Source organism: Pseudopodoces humilis, chromosome 2 (assembly GCF_049639895.1).
Source record: "Pseudopodoces humilis isolate 2021_Gansu_Grassland_sample_001 chromosome 2, ASM4963989v1, whole genome shotgun sequence".
NCBI lineage: Eukaryota > Metazoa > Chordata > Aves > Passeriformes > Paridae > Pseudopodoces > Pseudopodoces humilis.
In genome coordinates this window covers 5,432,044-5,448,413 of record NC_142201.1, presented here as the reverse complement: position 1 = coordinate 5,448,413, position 16,370 = coordinate 5,432,044, and the positions used below count along the sequence as shown (strand labels likewise).

At 38.9% G+C, this 16,370-nt stretch overlaps 1 protein-coding gene across 1 annotated transcript in view; it reads right to left on the bottom strand.

The window, feature by feature from the left end:
* Window positions 1–1,676: 1,676 nt before the first annotated feature.
* TRAPPC10 (trafficking protein particle complex subunit 10) overlaps window positions 1,677–16,370 on the bottom strand; it is a 38,468-nt gene continuing 23,774 nt past the window's right edge. The window contains exons 12-23 of the mRNA XM_005526516.3: window positions 16,184–16,324; window positions 15,253–15,365; window positions 13,715–14,229; window positions 11,172–11,313; window positions 9,797–9,955; window positions 8,904–9,133; window positions 8,027–8,127; window positions 7,553–7,679; window positions 6,691–6,861; window positions 5,135–5,312; window positions 4,543–4,737; window positions 1,677–3,736 (exon numbers count right to left, since the gene is read on the bottom strand). Coding sequence (XP_005526573.2) covers window positions 3,498–3,736; window positions 4,543–4,737; window positions 5,135–5,312; window positions 6,691–6,861; window positions 7,553–7,679; window positions 8,027–8,127; window positions 8,904–9,133; window positions 9,797–9,955; window positions 11,172–11,313; window positions 13,715–14,229; window positions 15,253–15,365; window positions 16,184–16,324 — 2,311 coding nt within the window. The 3' untranslated portion in view covers window positions 1,677–3,497. The remainder of the gene's footprint in view (window positions 3,737–4,542; window positions 4,738–5,134; window positions 5,313–6,690; window positions 6,862–7,552; window positions 7,680–8,026; window positions 8,128–8,903; window positions 9,134–9,796; window positions 9,956–11,171; window positions 11,314–13,714; window positions 14,230–15,252; window positions 15,366–16,183; window positions 16,325–16,370) is intronic.

Genomic DNA, 16,370 nt, shown 5'->3' with positions numbered 1-16,370 from the left:
CCTTGGGGTGACTGCGGGAGCTGAGCCTGTTTAGTCTGGAGAAGAGAGGGCTGGGAGATCTCATCAATCCATATAAATATGTCGCAGGCAAGTGTCAGAGGATGGTGCCAGACTCTTCAGTGGTGCCCAGCACCAGGATGAGGAGCAATGGCCGTAAAATGAAACACAAGGAGTTTCAACTCAACATGAGAAAGAATTTCTTTAGAGAAAGAGCTCTGGAACAGCTGTCCAGGGAGGGTGTGGAGTCTCCCTCTCTGGAGACATTCCAAACCCCCCTGGGTGTGTTCTGTGTCACTGCTCTGGGTGGCCCTACCTGGGCAGGGGGTTGGACTGGGTGATCTCCAGAGGTCCCTCCAACCCTGAATATCCTGTGATTCTGCAATTAGAGTGGAACAACACCAAATGCCCAGCCTATAGATGTGGGAGGTTTACTTTAAAGCAGTTTAATGGCAGTGGAAAGGATGATGGTGGCCAGTTTGATTCTTTTCAGTAAAAATTAAAAATATCACTAAGAAAATACATAAGAAAGAAGGGAAAGGAATGGGTAAGAGTAGATAGTGGAAACATAATACCACCTTTGGATCTAGTGGTGACACTTGAGTGTTGTCATTTTGGCATTCTTTGCTTAGAGAGATGGTCACAGTCTCCATCCTTTGGGAATGGGGCCCCACAGAACGAAATTTTCTCAGGTTATGTACATTCAGGTTAGCATTGGAACACCCAGATCCCTCCCCAGGAAGGGAATTCTTCATGTCTGATGCAAGTCTGAGGCACGCACCACCTGCTGAGGGAGACTTCCAGAAGGTGTCACGGCTGCTTTGGGGTCCTTGGTGGTCTCAATCCCCATCTCTTAGACTTGCCTGCTCCATGACCCCACTTGTGCACCTGCACTGGGGGTTGTGTGGCCACCATGGACCTGAACACCAAAACTGGCACCAGAAAGATGCTGCCCTACCTTTGTATTCCCATTTGAACGGCTATTAGTGTTTGAGGCTTAGCAATTCATGAAATCCTTACTGTCGATGCTTTTCAGCTGGGTCCTTGGATAATCACTCACAGGTGTTAGTGTTGCAAAATGTGGAGTATGTCAAAAGTAACTTAAGTCAGGATGTTCTTTGATGGTTCTATCTTTCTATTCTTCCTAATCAGCAAGGAAGGAGAATTAATCAGCAGTACAGAGAGCAGTGTCCTTTAGTTATGGATATCCTGGAACTAGCGAGCTTCAAGGATGCAGTAAATCAAGATATGAATGTATGTCTCATACATAAGTTGCTAACTTGGCAAAAGACTCAGGTCCAGGTATGCTAAAACTGAACTATCTCCATTAGACCCTTCCCTGGAGGATGCACAGAAATCAGCTGGAATTACACAACTTGTGTGGAAATGATTAACCATTCATAATAGAGGGGCTGTACCTGAGAGGTTGCCAACACTGAATTTCTGTGTATAAGTAACAGCAAGAAAAGTCTGGAGGGATGTGCTTGATTTGTGGAATACTGTGGTACCTCCAGGCTTGTGCAACTCTGAAATAAATAAATAATCAGTGTCTCCCTCGAGTGTGTAATTGCACCCCAGGTAATGAATCTGATTTTTGCAGACAAAAGCAGCTTTGGTTAAAGCAGATGAAACAATCACTCCTCCAGACCAAAGACAACTCACAGCAGTGGAGAAGCTGATTTCTTTTTAAAACATGTATATTTAGAACTGTAACGCTTACAATTTCATTAAACAATCTTAGTACAATGTGTTTAATCTAACAGTATATTACAGAACAATGTGAAAAATGATTTAATAGCAAACCATGAAAATGGAATTAATAATACCTGCAGTGTCAAAGTCACTAACTTGTTACCTTTTCCAGTCAAAGAATCCCAGCAGTCATTCACACTAAATGATGCTTTGGGTTTTATCCAGAATCAAATGGTATGATTTCCACAGAGAAAGGGCATTCCTTCACAGAAAGAAGATGCATAATAAGAACATTTTCAGCTAGCAGGTCTACTTTATACATCTATTTAGAATTTTAAAATTAAAAATAAAATTAAAAATGTTTAGACCAGTGCAGGGTGCCTATTAATTTTTCAACTTATTTGTGGTTCTTTTTGGAAAGAGGGTTTGTTTTTTATTTCCCTTTTGTAATTTAGCAGAAGAAAAGAAAATAACAACAATGGATTTGTCCAATGAGCAGCTCCTCACTTTTGTTTTGGTGACAAGTGTTTGATGTGGGACTGTTTCCTCTGTGGAGTCTGTTGACAATGCATCATTATAGATCTGCAAGTAGAAAAGGTCATTCTCACATTAAATGCACAAGTTTCAATATCAGAAGCAGGACATCAGAAGAAGTTGTAATTTTTCCAGTCACAGGTGAATTTGCAACATTCACAAAAATTACACTTTTTTTTTTTTTACATTTTTTGTATTTACATTTCAGATATAAATAATGAAATTCTTTAAGTTACATGTTTTAACTTTGCTTCACGATTATTCTACATCTGCAAGCTTTCCTGTATCAAACCAACCTCCTTCTTTCATCATGAATGCACAAGTCTGGCCTCTAATCAGTAATAATTACACTAAGCCTTTATGATGAAAGGTTGACTGTTCAAGTATCACATCATATTGATATTTTTGCCCCAACTTAAAAATTGGGGCAGCAAACCAAGCCACTTGGAAATGGTAATAAAAGAAATTAATCTGGGAACTCAATAAGCCAAATAATTTATTATTAAATTCTATCAATATCTTTCTTTGGTAAGAAATATGCAAGAGGATAACCCAAAGCCCACCCCCAAAAAAAAAAAAAATCATATAATATGTGACATCACAGTGTCTACTCTGTGAAGGAGAAAGCCTCAGAAAATTAAGGAATTTTGTTCAGTTAAGATTGTTTATAGCAGTAGCTCTTCCATGCATCTAAATATGCAAATGATGGAAGTTTAATATAAAATTGCAATGGCAGGAATTAACAATGATCAAACAAACGAACAAAACCAAACCAGAAAAGCAACTGTTACACCAGTGAATGTGTTGTTGTATGCTCTGTTATGTTTCTGGCACATGTGTAGAAAAGCCTGTAAATTATTACATAAAAATTCAAGATTTGGATAATTATATCATCCAACTCTACATTCTAAAATATGTAGGAAGCATGAAACAAATCTCTCAGCTGCCTGACAAAAATAAAGAAGTGGTCCAAAGATTTGGATTTTTTGCTTTTTGTTGCCCTGTGTTGGTTGTTGTGATGCAGGGATGTGACTGCAGGGAGAAAACCCAATAGCTGACACAAAACATACTAAAGTGGCAATATAAACTAGCTGACACAAGCCTCACTGTACATTTAAATTGATACAATTGTCTGGTGCTTCCATGGCCAGTACACGCCGAGTGCCACAGGTCTCCTTGGAGTTAATGTTGCAACAAAGACTGAGCAGGTCATTATCCCATAAAGTGCTTTCATATCCAGTTCCTAACGGGTTCCTGGTCTCCACTCCGAGCTGTCACGTGACATTGACCTCCAGAACGTGGTCGTCCTTGCTGGGAATGACAAGGATTTGCATCCCTGTGCTGCTGTTGAAGACCTGGCCCGGGGAGAAAGGCTGGAGCCGGGGCATGGGCAGACCCTTGTGCTCCCCGCTGGCTGTGGAATGCAGGCTCCCCCTGCTCCTGATGCTGCTGCTGTCAGCCTGCTCATCCACATTCTTGTCCACAGACAGGTTATCGTTTTCAATCCAGCTATCTGTTTGCAAACAAAACAAAAAAAATTGTTTTAGTCTACCAATTAACTCTAAAAAGTCATTTCAGAGCTCTGACAGTCAGCTTAACTCATGTTCACAGTTATTGATCATCTCTGCTGAGGTAAGTCTGTGCACACTTTTGGCCAGCACCAGAAGCAAGAGTGAATTATACTGGTTTGAAAGGAAAATTTCAGTAGCATGACCTCACATCTGTCACAAGCTAGAGGGATGCACACTGGCAGTTCCATTGACAAAAGCTATGTTGCTCCTGTGAGTGAATTCTCACTGCAGCTCTGGGACTACTCATCAGTACACATAAACACTCTACGTAGCTGTGGTAATTTAAACTCTGTATCTAATCTAATGCCCCAATTTTTCAGCAGTTCTTGTATTTCACATTCAATCCCTTGAAAACTGGGAAAAAATTTCTAAGCTAATGAAGACACACACAATTTAAAGAAAATGGAACTGCAGGATTAGAGGGCTTATCAAACAGTTTTCACTTGATTATTAAATCCAGTGACAATTGATTTGCATATTAATCTTTAAAGGAAATGTAAGAGAACAATGCATTTATTACTCCTCCTCAGAGATTCAGGTGGCAACCCAGATTGAAAGTTCCCATGAGAGCAAGTTTTAATTTAGGACTGTGAGTGAAGGTAGCAGAGGCACCTATGAGTACCTGGTCCATTTATGACCAAGTCCATGTATTGTCAGTGTATTTTTTGCTTTGCTTTCCTCTTTACACAAGAACACAGGAAAAGCAGAGTCATTTCTGTAAGTAGCCACGTGGTCAAAATGGCCTTACCAGCATCAAGCTGCATGGAGTGAGCAGAATGGTGAGGGAGGTATTTAAACAATCTGACATCAGGGAAAGGCAGGTACCCAGCAAACAGCGGCATCACTTCCATGTGGACTTTGTGAGTTGCTCGAGGTGCTACAGGCATAGAAATCACTCCAGAGCTTTTCCCACAGACTGCCCAGTTACTACTGTTGTCAACAACTGCAAGAACAAAGAGAAAACACCATAAAGATCTATTGTGAAAAATGGAGAACCCTCAGGACAGTTTTAGAGCACTTTGAAAATCTGCATTTTAGCAACATCGAAAAGCTTTTATGTGTGAAGAGCTATGGAAGGTAAGAAAACAGCCCTACACTGAAGGGACCATAGTTGGGCCTCAAGCCTGTATCTATCCAGTCTGAAGAACATTTCTATTCCACTGGAAGGCAGATTAATGAGGAGAAAATAAAATATTCCCAGTCTAGCAAAATGAAAACTGCTTTACTAAGCAGCTGTACCCACAATAAAGGAATTTATGCCATAGCAAGTCTGGCAGATGTCATCGTCAAGAAAAAATTAGGGGGAAATTTATCAAAATGCTTAGGAAAAGTACTCTTACCTTCATACATAAGTTTTGTTGTGCAATATCCATCTGATTCTGTTAATGCTTCATCTCTGTCAACCTCAGAGAGCTCAACAAGCCGGGTGATGGACACCTCTAAGGAGCAGAGTGAGCCTGTTTTACAGTACTCTGCATCCAAGGGTGGGAAGATTTCAGTTTTCACATGGTACAATGTCTGTCAGGAAGAAAACTGTGCTGTTATCAAGAAAAAGGGGTGTTTTATTTGTGTTTAAACTGAACTGGACAACGGGTACAGTAACAACTTTACACAAAACAGACACAGCCTGTTAAATCTTCTTAATGCAAGAGTCAATAAGTAATGTTCACTTCATTATCGTGCTCAGTTTAAGTAAATCAAAGAACATAGGATCCTGGAATGCTGTGCAATACTAGCAACTTTAAAGATCACCTGGTTCCAACCCACCTGCCATGGGCAGGGACACCTTCCACTAGATCAAATCAAATTTGATTCAATCTATTTCTGATACCAGCAGGGAAAATATATTTTTTTCCTAAACTTCTGGACTTTAACACGGCCTTTCAATGCTCCTACAAAATAGAGCAGTGAATCTTACCATTTAAACAGTTCTTATCAGTTTCTAAGCTCTGCCCTTTAGAGACCCATCACTCAGATTCTGAGTAATAAAGAACTACTTCATCCCACTTTCCTGTCATAGTCTCTGGAATAACAGTGCCCACATCAAATAACTGATTTTTAGTTCCTGCAAAATTCAATTTCTACCAGAAAACCCCCACTGTTTCACAGACACTCGTCTTTAAAAACTCCAGAAAGATGCTGAGAAAGGTGCCAAAAATGCTTGTTGCATGCCAGTAGGCAAACAAACACCTGAAATGTTGATCAATGCCAGTTTGCAACAAGCAGGATGAAAACACTGAAACGGATTTAAACAAAAGGATTTGAAAAACAAAGAGTATTCTCATGATGCTGCTTTTTACCCAAGCATAACAAAGGGTAACACTGAGTTTAGAGATGAGATTAAATAATGTTGATAAAACTTCCTATTAAGGGAATTCTACCTAGCCTATGAGCTTCCTAGCTGATCAAAGGAATAAAAAGTTTGTCCATAAAGGGCAAGAAGAAACATTTCAGCTAATGGCCTAGAAAACCCTAAATATTTCATTAGAGGAGCTCATCTCAAGCACTGCAAAAAACTACTCAATGCTTTCAATAGCAAAGATATTTTGTAAATTGCAATTTGCTTTGGAGAGCACAATCTTAAGACAGTAGGGAAAAAGCAGCTAGCTCAGTAAGCTGCAGACAATCTCCAGCTGCACCAGGAAGGTGAAAACAGAAAAAAAAAGGAACACAATTAAGCACAAGTGTTATGGCCCCCACCACATTTCTGTGGCAAGGATATAATTCCGCTACATCACAATCAGGCTGCAGTTCTGTCACTCACAAACTGACTTTCCAGTGATTCTAAGCAGGTATTAACCTCACGATATAAACAGAATTTTTCTAATATATTTCTTTTTTTTAGGAAACCATATTCAGTTACAGCATGCTACCCTATACTTGGAAGAGTACTTACAAAAAAATTTTCCACTTGGAATTCATAAGTGAACGGCTTCAAGGTAAGAGACTGTTCTTCAGAGGTAGCTGGACAAAAGCTGACTGAAAACAGGCACTGCAAGGAGAGAGGAAGCTCTTTTGTCCACTTCAATTCCCATACAAAGAATATTGATTGCTTACTGTACATGACCTGAAAGAGAATGTTTGGAGTGTTAGCTGCTTCCTTCCTCTGAGCAAGAAGGGAAAATGCACACAAGCATGTTTGTCTGTTCTGACATTGGTACAGTTTATTGAAACAAACTCAATAAATCATTAGGAAATATGCAACAAAATGACTAGAAGTGAATCTTTTTCACAATACACATATTTTTAAAAGATTTCCATTTCACTGTTAGAATCAAGTGTTTCAAAAGGAAACATTTCACAATCAGTGAAGTGCAATTCTGTATTTGAAAATATTTTAATCAGAAGTCAAATTTAATAAAATTACTAATATGTTCTTATGTACTTTTTCCAGGCACCAAGAACGAGCAATTTAGTATGTTCAGACAAGGCTGAAAGAAACTTCAGGGCTCCCCAGAGAACTTGTGGATGCCCCATCCCTGGAAGTGTTCAAGGCCAGGTTGGATGGGGCTCTGAGCATCCTGGTCTAGTGGAAGGTCTCCTGCCAGGAAAGGGGAATGGAACTTGATCATCTTCAAATTCCCTTCCAACCCAAACCATTCTGTGATTCTAAGGTAAAAAACTGTTCTGTAACTGAACTGGTTTATATCTCTATTTAATAGGAAAACTGTCTCTACCTGATTGTTTTTCCTAAAACCCAAAGACAAAACTGCAACCGTAAGATGAAAAAATCGAATAAACCAGCAAGTGAATTTTACCTGTTGAGATGCAGGGTTGAGAGGTACCAGCTGCAAATCTGTACACTCAGCAGAATTTTTTAGGCTGTAATCTGAAAGCTGGAAACAGAGTTCTGACAAATTCTGTACGCAGACTTGCACATATTTCCTGAAAAACGACACAGTTTTTTCAATGAAAACTGAACAGTTACATTGGAAGAGTTCATGTCCATAAAACAAGGCTCTAAAACATCCTCTTTCATATCAAACAAAACCAAAGAACTACACAGAAACAGGATAACTGGGTTCATCCTGTGGTCTTATTTCCAAAACCACAAATTTGTTTTATTGTCATGAAAGAACACGAGAGGAAATGCACATGCTTCCAGGGGAAAGATAGTAGAAGCCCAACTTATATATTTTAAAAAAATAGGCTGCTATAAATATGAGTTATGAAACCCCAGCTCCATACTTTGTAAGAAGAAAGAAACAATTAATAAATAATGAGTACATTACCGTTTGCCAGCTGACAACAAGGAATGCTTAGCATTAAAGGGTATGCAGAATGTTAATGCAATAATAGTGGAGTAAATCGACCAAGGACAATCAATGGTCACCTAGAGGAAAAAGAGAACACAGTTCTTATTTGCAATTGTCTTTGGCATAATGATTTTGCTTTTCTTTTCCTTTCTAAGAGAAACTTTTCTTATCAGGTGTCTATATCTTGTGCCTCCAGGAGGGGAAGAAATAAAAAATTTTAAAAAATCAGTATTCAAAAACTAATCTGAAAAAATAGAGGTTTTTGTTTGCCTGTGAGTGGGATATGAAATCTCAAAGCATCTTTTCCTCTAAGAACTGACATACCCAGTTCTAAAGAATATAAATAAAGGAAGGGGAATAGAAGTAAGAAACTATGAAAGGACACCAATGGCATCTTAATACAAAAGCAAAGGTCAGTATCAAATAAACTTCTATAAGATCTATTATTTAAATGCCTTTATAATAATTTAATATGTTAAATACAAGCTAAAAATATTTTTAAATGCATTTAATGTATATTTGTTTTAATTTGAAGCAGTGCATTTGACTTCATCTTTCTCATGAATCAGAAACTGGAATTAAAGACACAGGTATCCTCCATCCTTTATAAACTGTGGTAAAACACTAAAAGTTAGATTACTAGCCAAGGGAACAGCTGACAACTTATTAACCATAGTGTATATTTCTGCCTATATTTACAATTTCTTTACATTTTAACATTCAGTATGATTTTTGCATATATGTCTTTTGAAGAAAAATAAGTTCCAAGCAAGCAAGTTCCCCCTCACCACCACTTCTATTTTGTGATGTGTTCAAATACATTTCATAATAAAAAAGTTAAGCTACATCTTACTTTTTGGTCAACAGTAGCCATGCAGTTGTCCTGTTTCTGCTTCTCTTTGTTTTTTCTGTGATTTTCTTTATTTGTAGTGTTTTCTTTCTCCACTGCAGGTTCTGTGGCTGAAGGCAAATACATGACTTCTAGTTCAAATTCAATCACATGATAAGCAGGAGCCACTGGCAAGCTGATGCTTGTGATTTTCTCAGAAGACTGAATCCTTAATGATGACTCTGAGATCTTTTCTACAGATGTGTAGAATGGGAAAAAAAGAAAATCATAGAAAAATACGTGGTGCCATATCCACTTCCCAGAATTGTTTGCAAAGACAGCAGCAAGAAACCATGTTTAAAAACTCCAGAGTAACCTCTTCAAACCAGCTATAATCTGCACATGTTAAATATTTAACTTCCCAGGAGCAATGCTCTATCCTTCTTTAACTGCAGGAAGGTAATCGCCACATTCCATGTAATAAAAAGGTTCCTTCTAATGTTCAGGAAAGAACTGAGAGGGCAATTTAACAACAAACTTCAAACCAGCTGAAGAGCTACTTCAGCCCATCACATGACACTTGATTCAAGTTTTTTTATACTTGTAAAAGTTAAGTCTCATAATTTCAATTCAAGCAACCCTGGACACACACACACACATGCAGCAGTTTCACATGCCTTCTGGATTTCATCAATGGAAGTAAAATTGTCCAGCTATGTTTGTCCAAATTCATACTACTACTTTGAGGGTGAAAATTTAGGACCTTTCTAGCACTGAAGTACTCAGTTGCAAATTGTTCTTAATAATGACTATTGACAAACAGTGTCAGTGTTCTTAATACCATAAGTACAGGTTGTTTCAGGATGACTGAACTTGTCAGCCTTTTAAAGAGTATTCATTTTCAGCTCCTGGCTTACCCCTGGTGTTGGAATAGATCACAGCCTTGCTCTCAGGGTGGTACAGGATGGGCATGGCATCCGCGTTGCTGAGCTGCAGAGTGTCCCCACTCTTCATGGTGTAGTGACCAGTGGTCACTGTGAACTTCACCTTCTGGGGAATGCCAGCCAAAAGGCTTTCTGAAGGACAGAGCAGGAATTGTTAACAGATTCCAGCACATGGTTACAATGCAGTAAGGCTTGTTAGCACACAGTTGGTCACACACTGGGGTAACTTACAAGTGTGGGGTTTTGCTGTTATGGGACACATTAAACCCAGCTGAGATACAACTTGTGGGGAAAGCACTTGTTTCAACCTGAGAACCCAAGCCCACTCCATCTTGGATGGCTTAAATGAGCTTTCTCTCTAGCACAGTTTTCAGTGAAATACAATAACCCCAAATAATTTACTAAGATTTTCAAGTTCTCCAGGTTGCAGACAGCTCTGTATTTTCACACCTGCAATTCCAGTCATACCCATGTGCTGTATTTACACAATCAGCTCAACAAGAATGACAGTGTGCACAAAGAATCACAGCTATCAGTTTCACAGGGGTCCCTAATTTGATTTATGCCCAATATGCCTGTCCTTCCTTTGCTACACACTGCAACCTGGAATGCCAGCACAAAATTCATATTAACTCCTCAGCTGCCACACTCAATAGCCTGAAAATAAATCACTATTAAATTCCATTTATACAGTCTAGTAAGTGTTCAGCTGCCCCTGAAACCAATGGATGCATTTGATACTCATTTTTAGTAAGTTCTTACTATCCTCTCTAGTAAAGAATCCCATTTCTTACTTATTTATTGTAAATATCAAAGGGACTCTAGCATTAAGTGAGGAGGAATTTCTTCACAGCTAGGGAGAATACACATTGTAATGGGCTGCCCAGGGAGGTGATCACTGTCCCTGGAGGTGTTTGAAGGGAAGACTGGATGTGGCACTCAGTGCCATGGTGTGGGTGACAAGGTGGTGTTTGGTCATAGGTTGGACTCAATCCCAGACGTCTTTTCCAGCCTAATTGAGCCTGTGATCACAACCAATAAGGAGCTTGCTCAATTACAAATGTAAATATTCACTTCTAATCAGTGTGGCAGCTCAAATCACACCTGGTGTTTCAGTGACACTGCATGTTCAAATCAAAGTTCAAAAGTGACACTACGTGTCCAGAGCCAAGCACTGGACTCAGTTGTTCATCACTGGCAGGACATTATGATGGATAATTTGAAAAGCAAGGCTGTATTTTAGACTCACAACGCAGAGTAAGGCAAACTGAGTAATACTGAAGCCATGAAACACACAGGAGCACAAGAGGAATCATCAAAGCAGCTTCAGCACAGCCACTGCACCTACCAGTCATGGGCTCCACTTTGAGCTGGGGCTCCTGGGAGTACACATCGTACTGCACGATGGGGTAGATGTGAAGAAGGACAAACTGCACCTTTCCCACTGAAGTGCACAGCTGCCTGAGAGTGTATGTCCCAGGTTCTTTGGCCTGGGAAGAAAAACATTTGAATGGTTTTTTTTAAGAAAATACTTCTAGAACAAGCCCTCTACTAAAGAATGGCATGTTTCCATCTCATCAGGTACTTTGGGTTTGTAAATTAAAACTGCTGATTTCAGAAAACTCCGTTTTCTGAATAAATGACACGATTTGCACAAAGGAGCACCTTTTGCCCCATTAAGATAGAAGCTCTAGAGTGCTGTCTGATTCAAGAGAAAACATTATAATTAACAAGTACTAATAATCAAGATAACTAATGTAGTAGTTATACTGTCAGTTTGTTACTCTGGGGTGTGTTTAGCCTTGTTTGTTGTTTGATTTACCCCCAAAGTGCAACATCTATGAAAAAATGTTTAGGTACATTATTAAGTACCTAAACAATACCTGTGCTTATTTGGCTAATTCATAAAAACAACTATAAAATCCTGCAGCATTTATACAAGGCACAGCTTTCAGCTCCAGCTATTGATTTCATACACTCCCCACCACACATCCTGAGTCAATGTTTACAAGAAAGTAACACATACATATTTAATTTCCAACTCTTCCCATACCCTGAGTAATGGGATTCTGGATGTTTCTCGATAAGATTAAAAACAAAAGCAAATCTGTAACACCTTCTAGTATATTTACTCTTGATTCTATTTGGTCTTAGGGACTGCTATGTAATGAGAAGTGTTTTCTTTTCTTCATGTGCCATTTTCCAAGTGTAATACATAAATACCAATGCTGGGTATAATTAAATAAGTCTACAACTTCTGGAGAAAAGTTGTACCAACTCAACAGTCAACCATCATGCAGTTCTTTACATGGCAAATCCAGACTGAAATTCAGTATTAATCATTCTGACATTAAAGTCACTACATTTTAGCCCTAAAAAACAGAAAAGCATGAGTCAAATAATATGTAATATACACATATTTTAAATCTTAACAAGGGATGGGAATATTGGTCTAAAGAATTTAGACAATGCTTTCTGATCTCTTTTAAGGCTTGGAAAAAATTGGAAGATTGCTGTCAGCATAAATAATGCTAATCATCAGTGTAAGGTCTACAGAAAGGATCATACTCCCTCTGGGTCATAGAAGCACAGTCATTCCTCTCCCTGCAGAAGTGGTGCAATTAAGCATTACTTTAAGAAAATTCAGAAAACGAGCCGTCAGCAGTTTCTATCCTCTGGCCAGCTGTGTAATCCAGTAAAGTGACACCGTGTATTACTACAATGCTAATGGATTTTTAATAAATATTTTGTAAAACTGCAGCTCAAATTTAGAGCTTTCATTGTTTTATCTAATAATACACTGCTAAAATTATAACATGCTCAGATTTTCCATTTAAGGACAGGTAAATCATGCCTTGAACAACTATATTGTGGGATTCACACTGAGAAGTCTTCCCATGCAAAGTTCTTCTCTTGAAAGCAAGGTTGGAAAAACAGCAGAGTTATAGAAGTAATGCTGTTTATCCTCCAGTGGCCACCAGATTCACAGCAGAACCAGGGAAATGCAAAGCAGAGCTATATCTAGCTTTCCATCCAGCTCTTCTCCTGGAGTGTCCAATTGCATCCTGATCCCACTAACCCCAAATGCCAGCTCATTGCAGTCCCTAACAGCTTTCTTCTAGTAATGCTCCTTCATCTGAAACCCAGTTTTACATACATGTGAATTCATTTTACATAACAGGGCATTTCCAGCCACCTAGGCCTCTGGTCCAAATCTCATTAACCTGTCCCAATCCTTTGAAAGGATGAGAAACCTCAGAAATTAGGTCAGTAGGCAGTTCAAATGACTGTATTGCCATTCCACAGACGAAAAGAACTAGTAACTAATATCTAAGTAAGTTAGATGATGACTAATGGGGACAATTTTAATTCTAACATCTTCTAAATTCAAATACTATGGCTGATTTCAACTGCTTGCAGGGAGGTTTACTACATCTCTCAAGTGAAAAATTATTCTACCACCCTCTGCAGAGAAGAAAAGGCTGTCAACCAAATTTAACCACACACTTACTGAAGGGCTAGAAGAAGAATTCAAAGCTTTTAGATGTTATTCTGAATGACCTCAACAGCACAGGCAGACTTCATGAGCAGTACATTATACTGCATATGAATTTATCAGTTTAATTTTTGGCAGCAATAGTCAAGATGTTTAAAATAAGTTTAGGAAGGCTGACTCAAATGATTTTAAGTAGGAGAGTTATGTTTTAGCATAAACACAACAGCATCCTTTCAAGGCAGATGATGGTGTAGAACAAGAAAAAGCTGCCAGGGGAATGGATGATCCAAGTGTAACAGGAAGCAATACAGGCACCACTCACCAGCACAATACTCAGCCACTATTTCAAATTCTTCTGTCACGAGTGCTACAGTCACCCAGCTACAAAAGCATACCTGAATATTGAACGTTATTTTATTGTCCCCTGGCTCCAGAGTCAAGTTGTTGCACTTCAACACGTGAGCCCCATCTTCCAAAGTGACCCCCGAGGGCACGTCCAGGGAGCTGCTGCTCTCCTGCCTCCACAGCAGCATGTGTGCGTTTTTGCAGATGATTCCTGCCGTGTTCAGGGAGTTGTCCGAGGGGCTCCTCTCGTACATTTCACACAGCTCCAGTGCTGGCAGGTTGTTTCTCGACAAAGGCAAGCCTGCAATTTCACTTGGGAAGCTGATGACACCATTGGAAGTTTTGTGCTTGGTGAGCCACTCGGCTGTTTTCCTGTAGCTGTTCTTCTCAATGTTGAAGTGAACGTGGATGGCAACCTGGTCCACCTGGACAGGGATGGGCATTTGGCTTAGCAAAGTCAACTCGATGGACAACTTTCCACCCACGTGGACAACAGCATTTGGAGGGTCAAAATGCAGAGTTTTCAGCTGGGCAAAGGAGTGCATAGGCAATATAACCTTTTGACCTGGAAAGATAAAAACAGGGATTATATTATTTTCCAGTGCTGCTGAAGATGAGCAAAATTTTTCTCTTAAAAATTCAGTCCCTAGAATTAAATGGATGAACAACTTTTCAACAAAGAATCATTTCACAAGGAATCAATGCATTCCAATTTTTTATCTTACATGACAATTAGAAGATGTTGAGATATGTTTTCCAACAGTTACTTATACTACAATTTCTATTTCCAGGCTATTAGAAACAACTGAATTAAGAGAGATTGTCCAAGCAGAAGCTGAACATTTCATTACTACAGAACACAGCAGCATTAACTGACCAACTTCCCAGAGCTTGTACAAGTTTAAGAAACCAATAATCAAGGCTGGTGCCTTGAGCCAGCAGCTCTGCTATGCAAGGGGTTTTCATTCTCTTTTCTGCATTCCAAAAACAACCCTAAGGCAGTACCTAAAATTAATTAAGAATCAAGTCTGAAATAACATATTACTTATGGTACATCTAATCATTAATAAAAAAATTCTGAATAAAAATAAGTATTCTTCAGATCTACAGGAAATATTCCATATGAATTTGAATTATGATGAATATCTGACAAGAAGATGTTACTGAAGCAGCATGAAGACCAAAGAGAGGAAATGGGATGGACAAAATAATAAGCTGCAAGTGGATGGACACAGATCTAACATCAAAATCCAGGATGTACTATCACAGAGCTGCCACTTGCATGCCAGCACTGAGAGATAAAGATAGGTTAGGAACTGAAAAAACCCAACACACAATAAATTATGGCCTGTTAAAGCAAAAAAACATAACTGAAAGAGAAAAAAGACTTTGCACTATTCAGGATGAAAATGTTAATTACCCCCTCATCTTTGACTATTCTTAATTAGTGTCGATTTATAAATGTTTTAGAAAACAAAAGTTCAGAAATTACATACAGAATAATAAACCAAATCAGAAAATGGCTCCCCACCTAGCTTTAGGGAACAACCAGATTTAGAGTACCTTTAGTATTAAGACCCAGACATACCTTGGTTCTCTGCATGCTGATTGGTAAAATCCAGTATTTCTTGGCAAAATCTTTTGCGTTCCTCTTCTGTTAAGTGATTATCACCAGCTAAAAGGCTGCTTGTTTGGAGATAACTAATGAAGTTAAGGAAACAGGAAGTAGAAGCCCACAACAACTGGAAATTTGAAAACAAAACATTCAATTACTGCTTTCTGATCTTTAGAGAGAAGACCTGCTGTTATCATCACTGCACTTTTCCGCTAGAAAAGAAACGATGGAAGATTTACCATCATCTGAGATTATTGCAGAATCTCAATACTTCTGTAGCAGACCAACTGAAACTATGACCCATTGTTAACCAGTGCAATCCTGACTCATCTAAAAAGATGCACAAGCACAAAAAATTCATTATTTGTGTATTTGTGTGCAAGACAGTGTCTTGCATCACACTGGCCAACATTTAGCATTAAATAATCTTCAGTATTCTATTTTATTCCAATTTACTTGGCTGAGAATCTGCCAGTTGTTACAGCATCACTTACCATAACTAAGTTGTAAGACATTCTTTAAAGTTTTAAGTGCTGGGAATATAAATGATCACTTGAATATTTAGCTAAGAATGCAATATTTCTGGCTCAGGTTCCTTATGAGCACTTGCAGTGAAGCAGAAAAATTTAAGAATGTTTAAAAGTGATGTGGGAATTTGCAAAGGAGGCTGACATTTAGAATGTGTGTCTTGTTCTAAAAGCACATGAACCAACAAAAAATCAGCACAACAGAACAACCCCCAAAATACACTCTATGGTATCAAATAACTCAGCTGTCTCAGCTTAGACTCAGCATGTCTGACAATCTCTACTGTTAAATAAAAGTTAGAGATATGTCAGAAAAATAATCCCAAGCATCATTTCCTCCTGTCTCAATTGTTCAGGCTCTGCCTGTTAGAGGATACTTTTCAATCTGCCCAAGCTGCTTCTGACACTCAGCCAGCTGCTTCCTTGTGTGTGTGACCAGCAGTGCCCAGCCCTCAGCAAGGTAGGTTTTCAGTGCTCCTTGAAGATACACCTCTGCCTTCTGGGGACCTTTCTTCCTCCTTGGAAAATGAAAAAATGAGCACAGGACAATGTAAGAACCTTTGC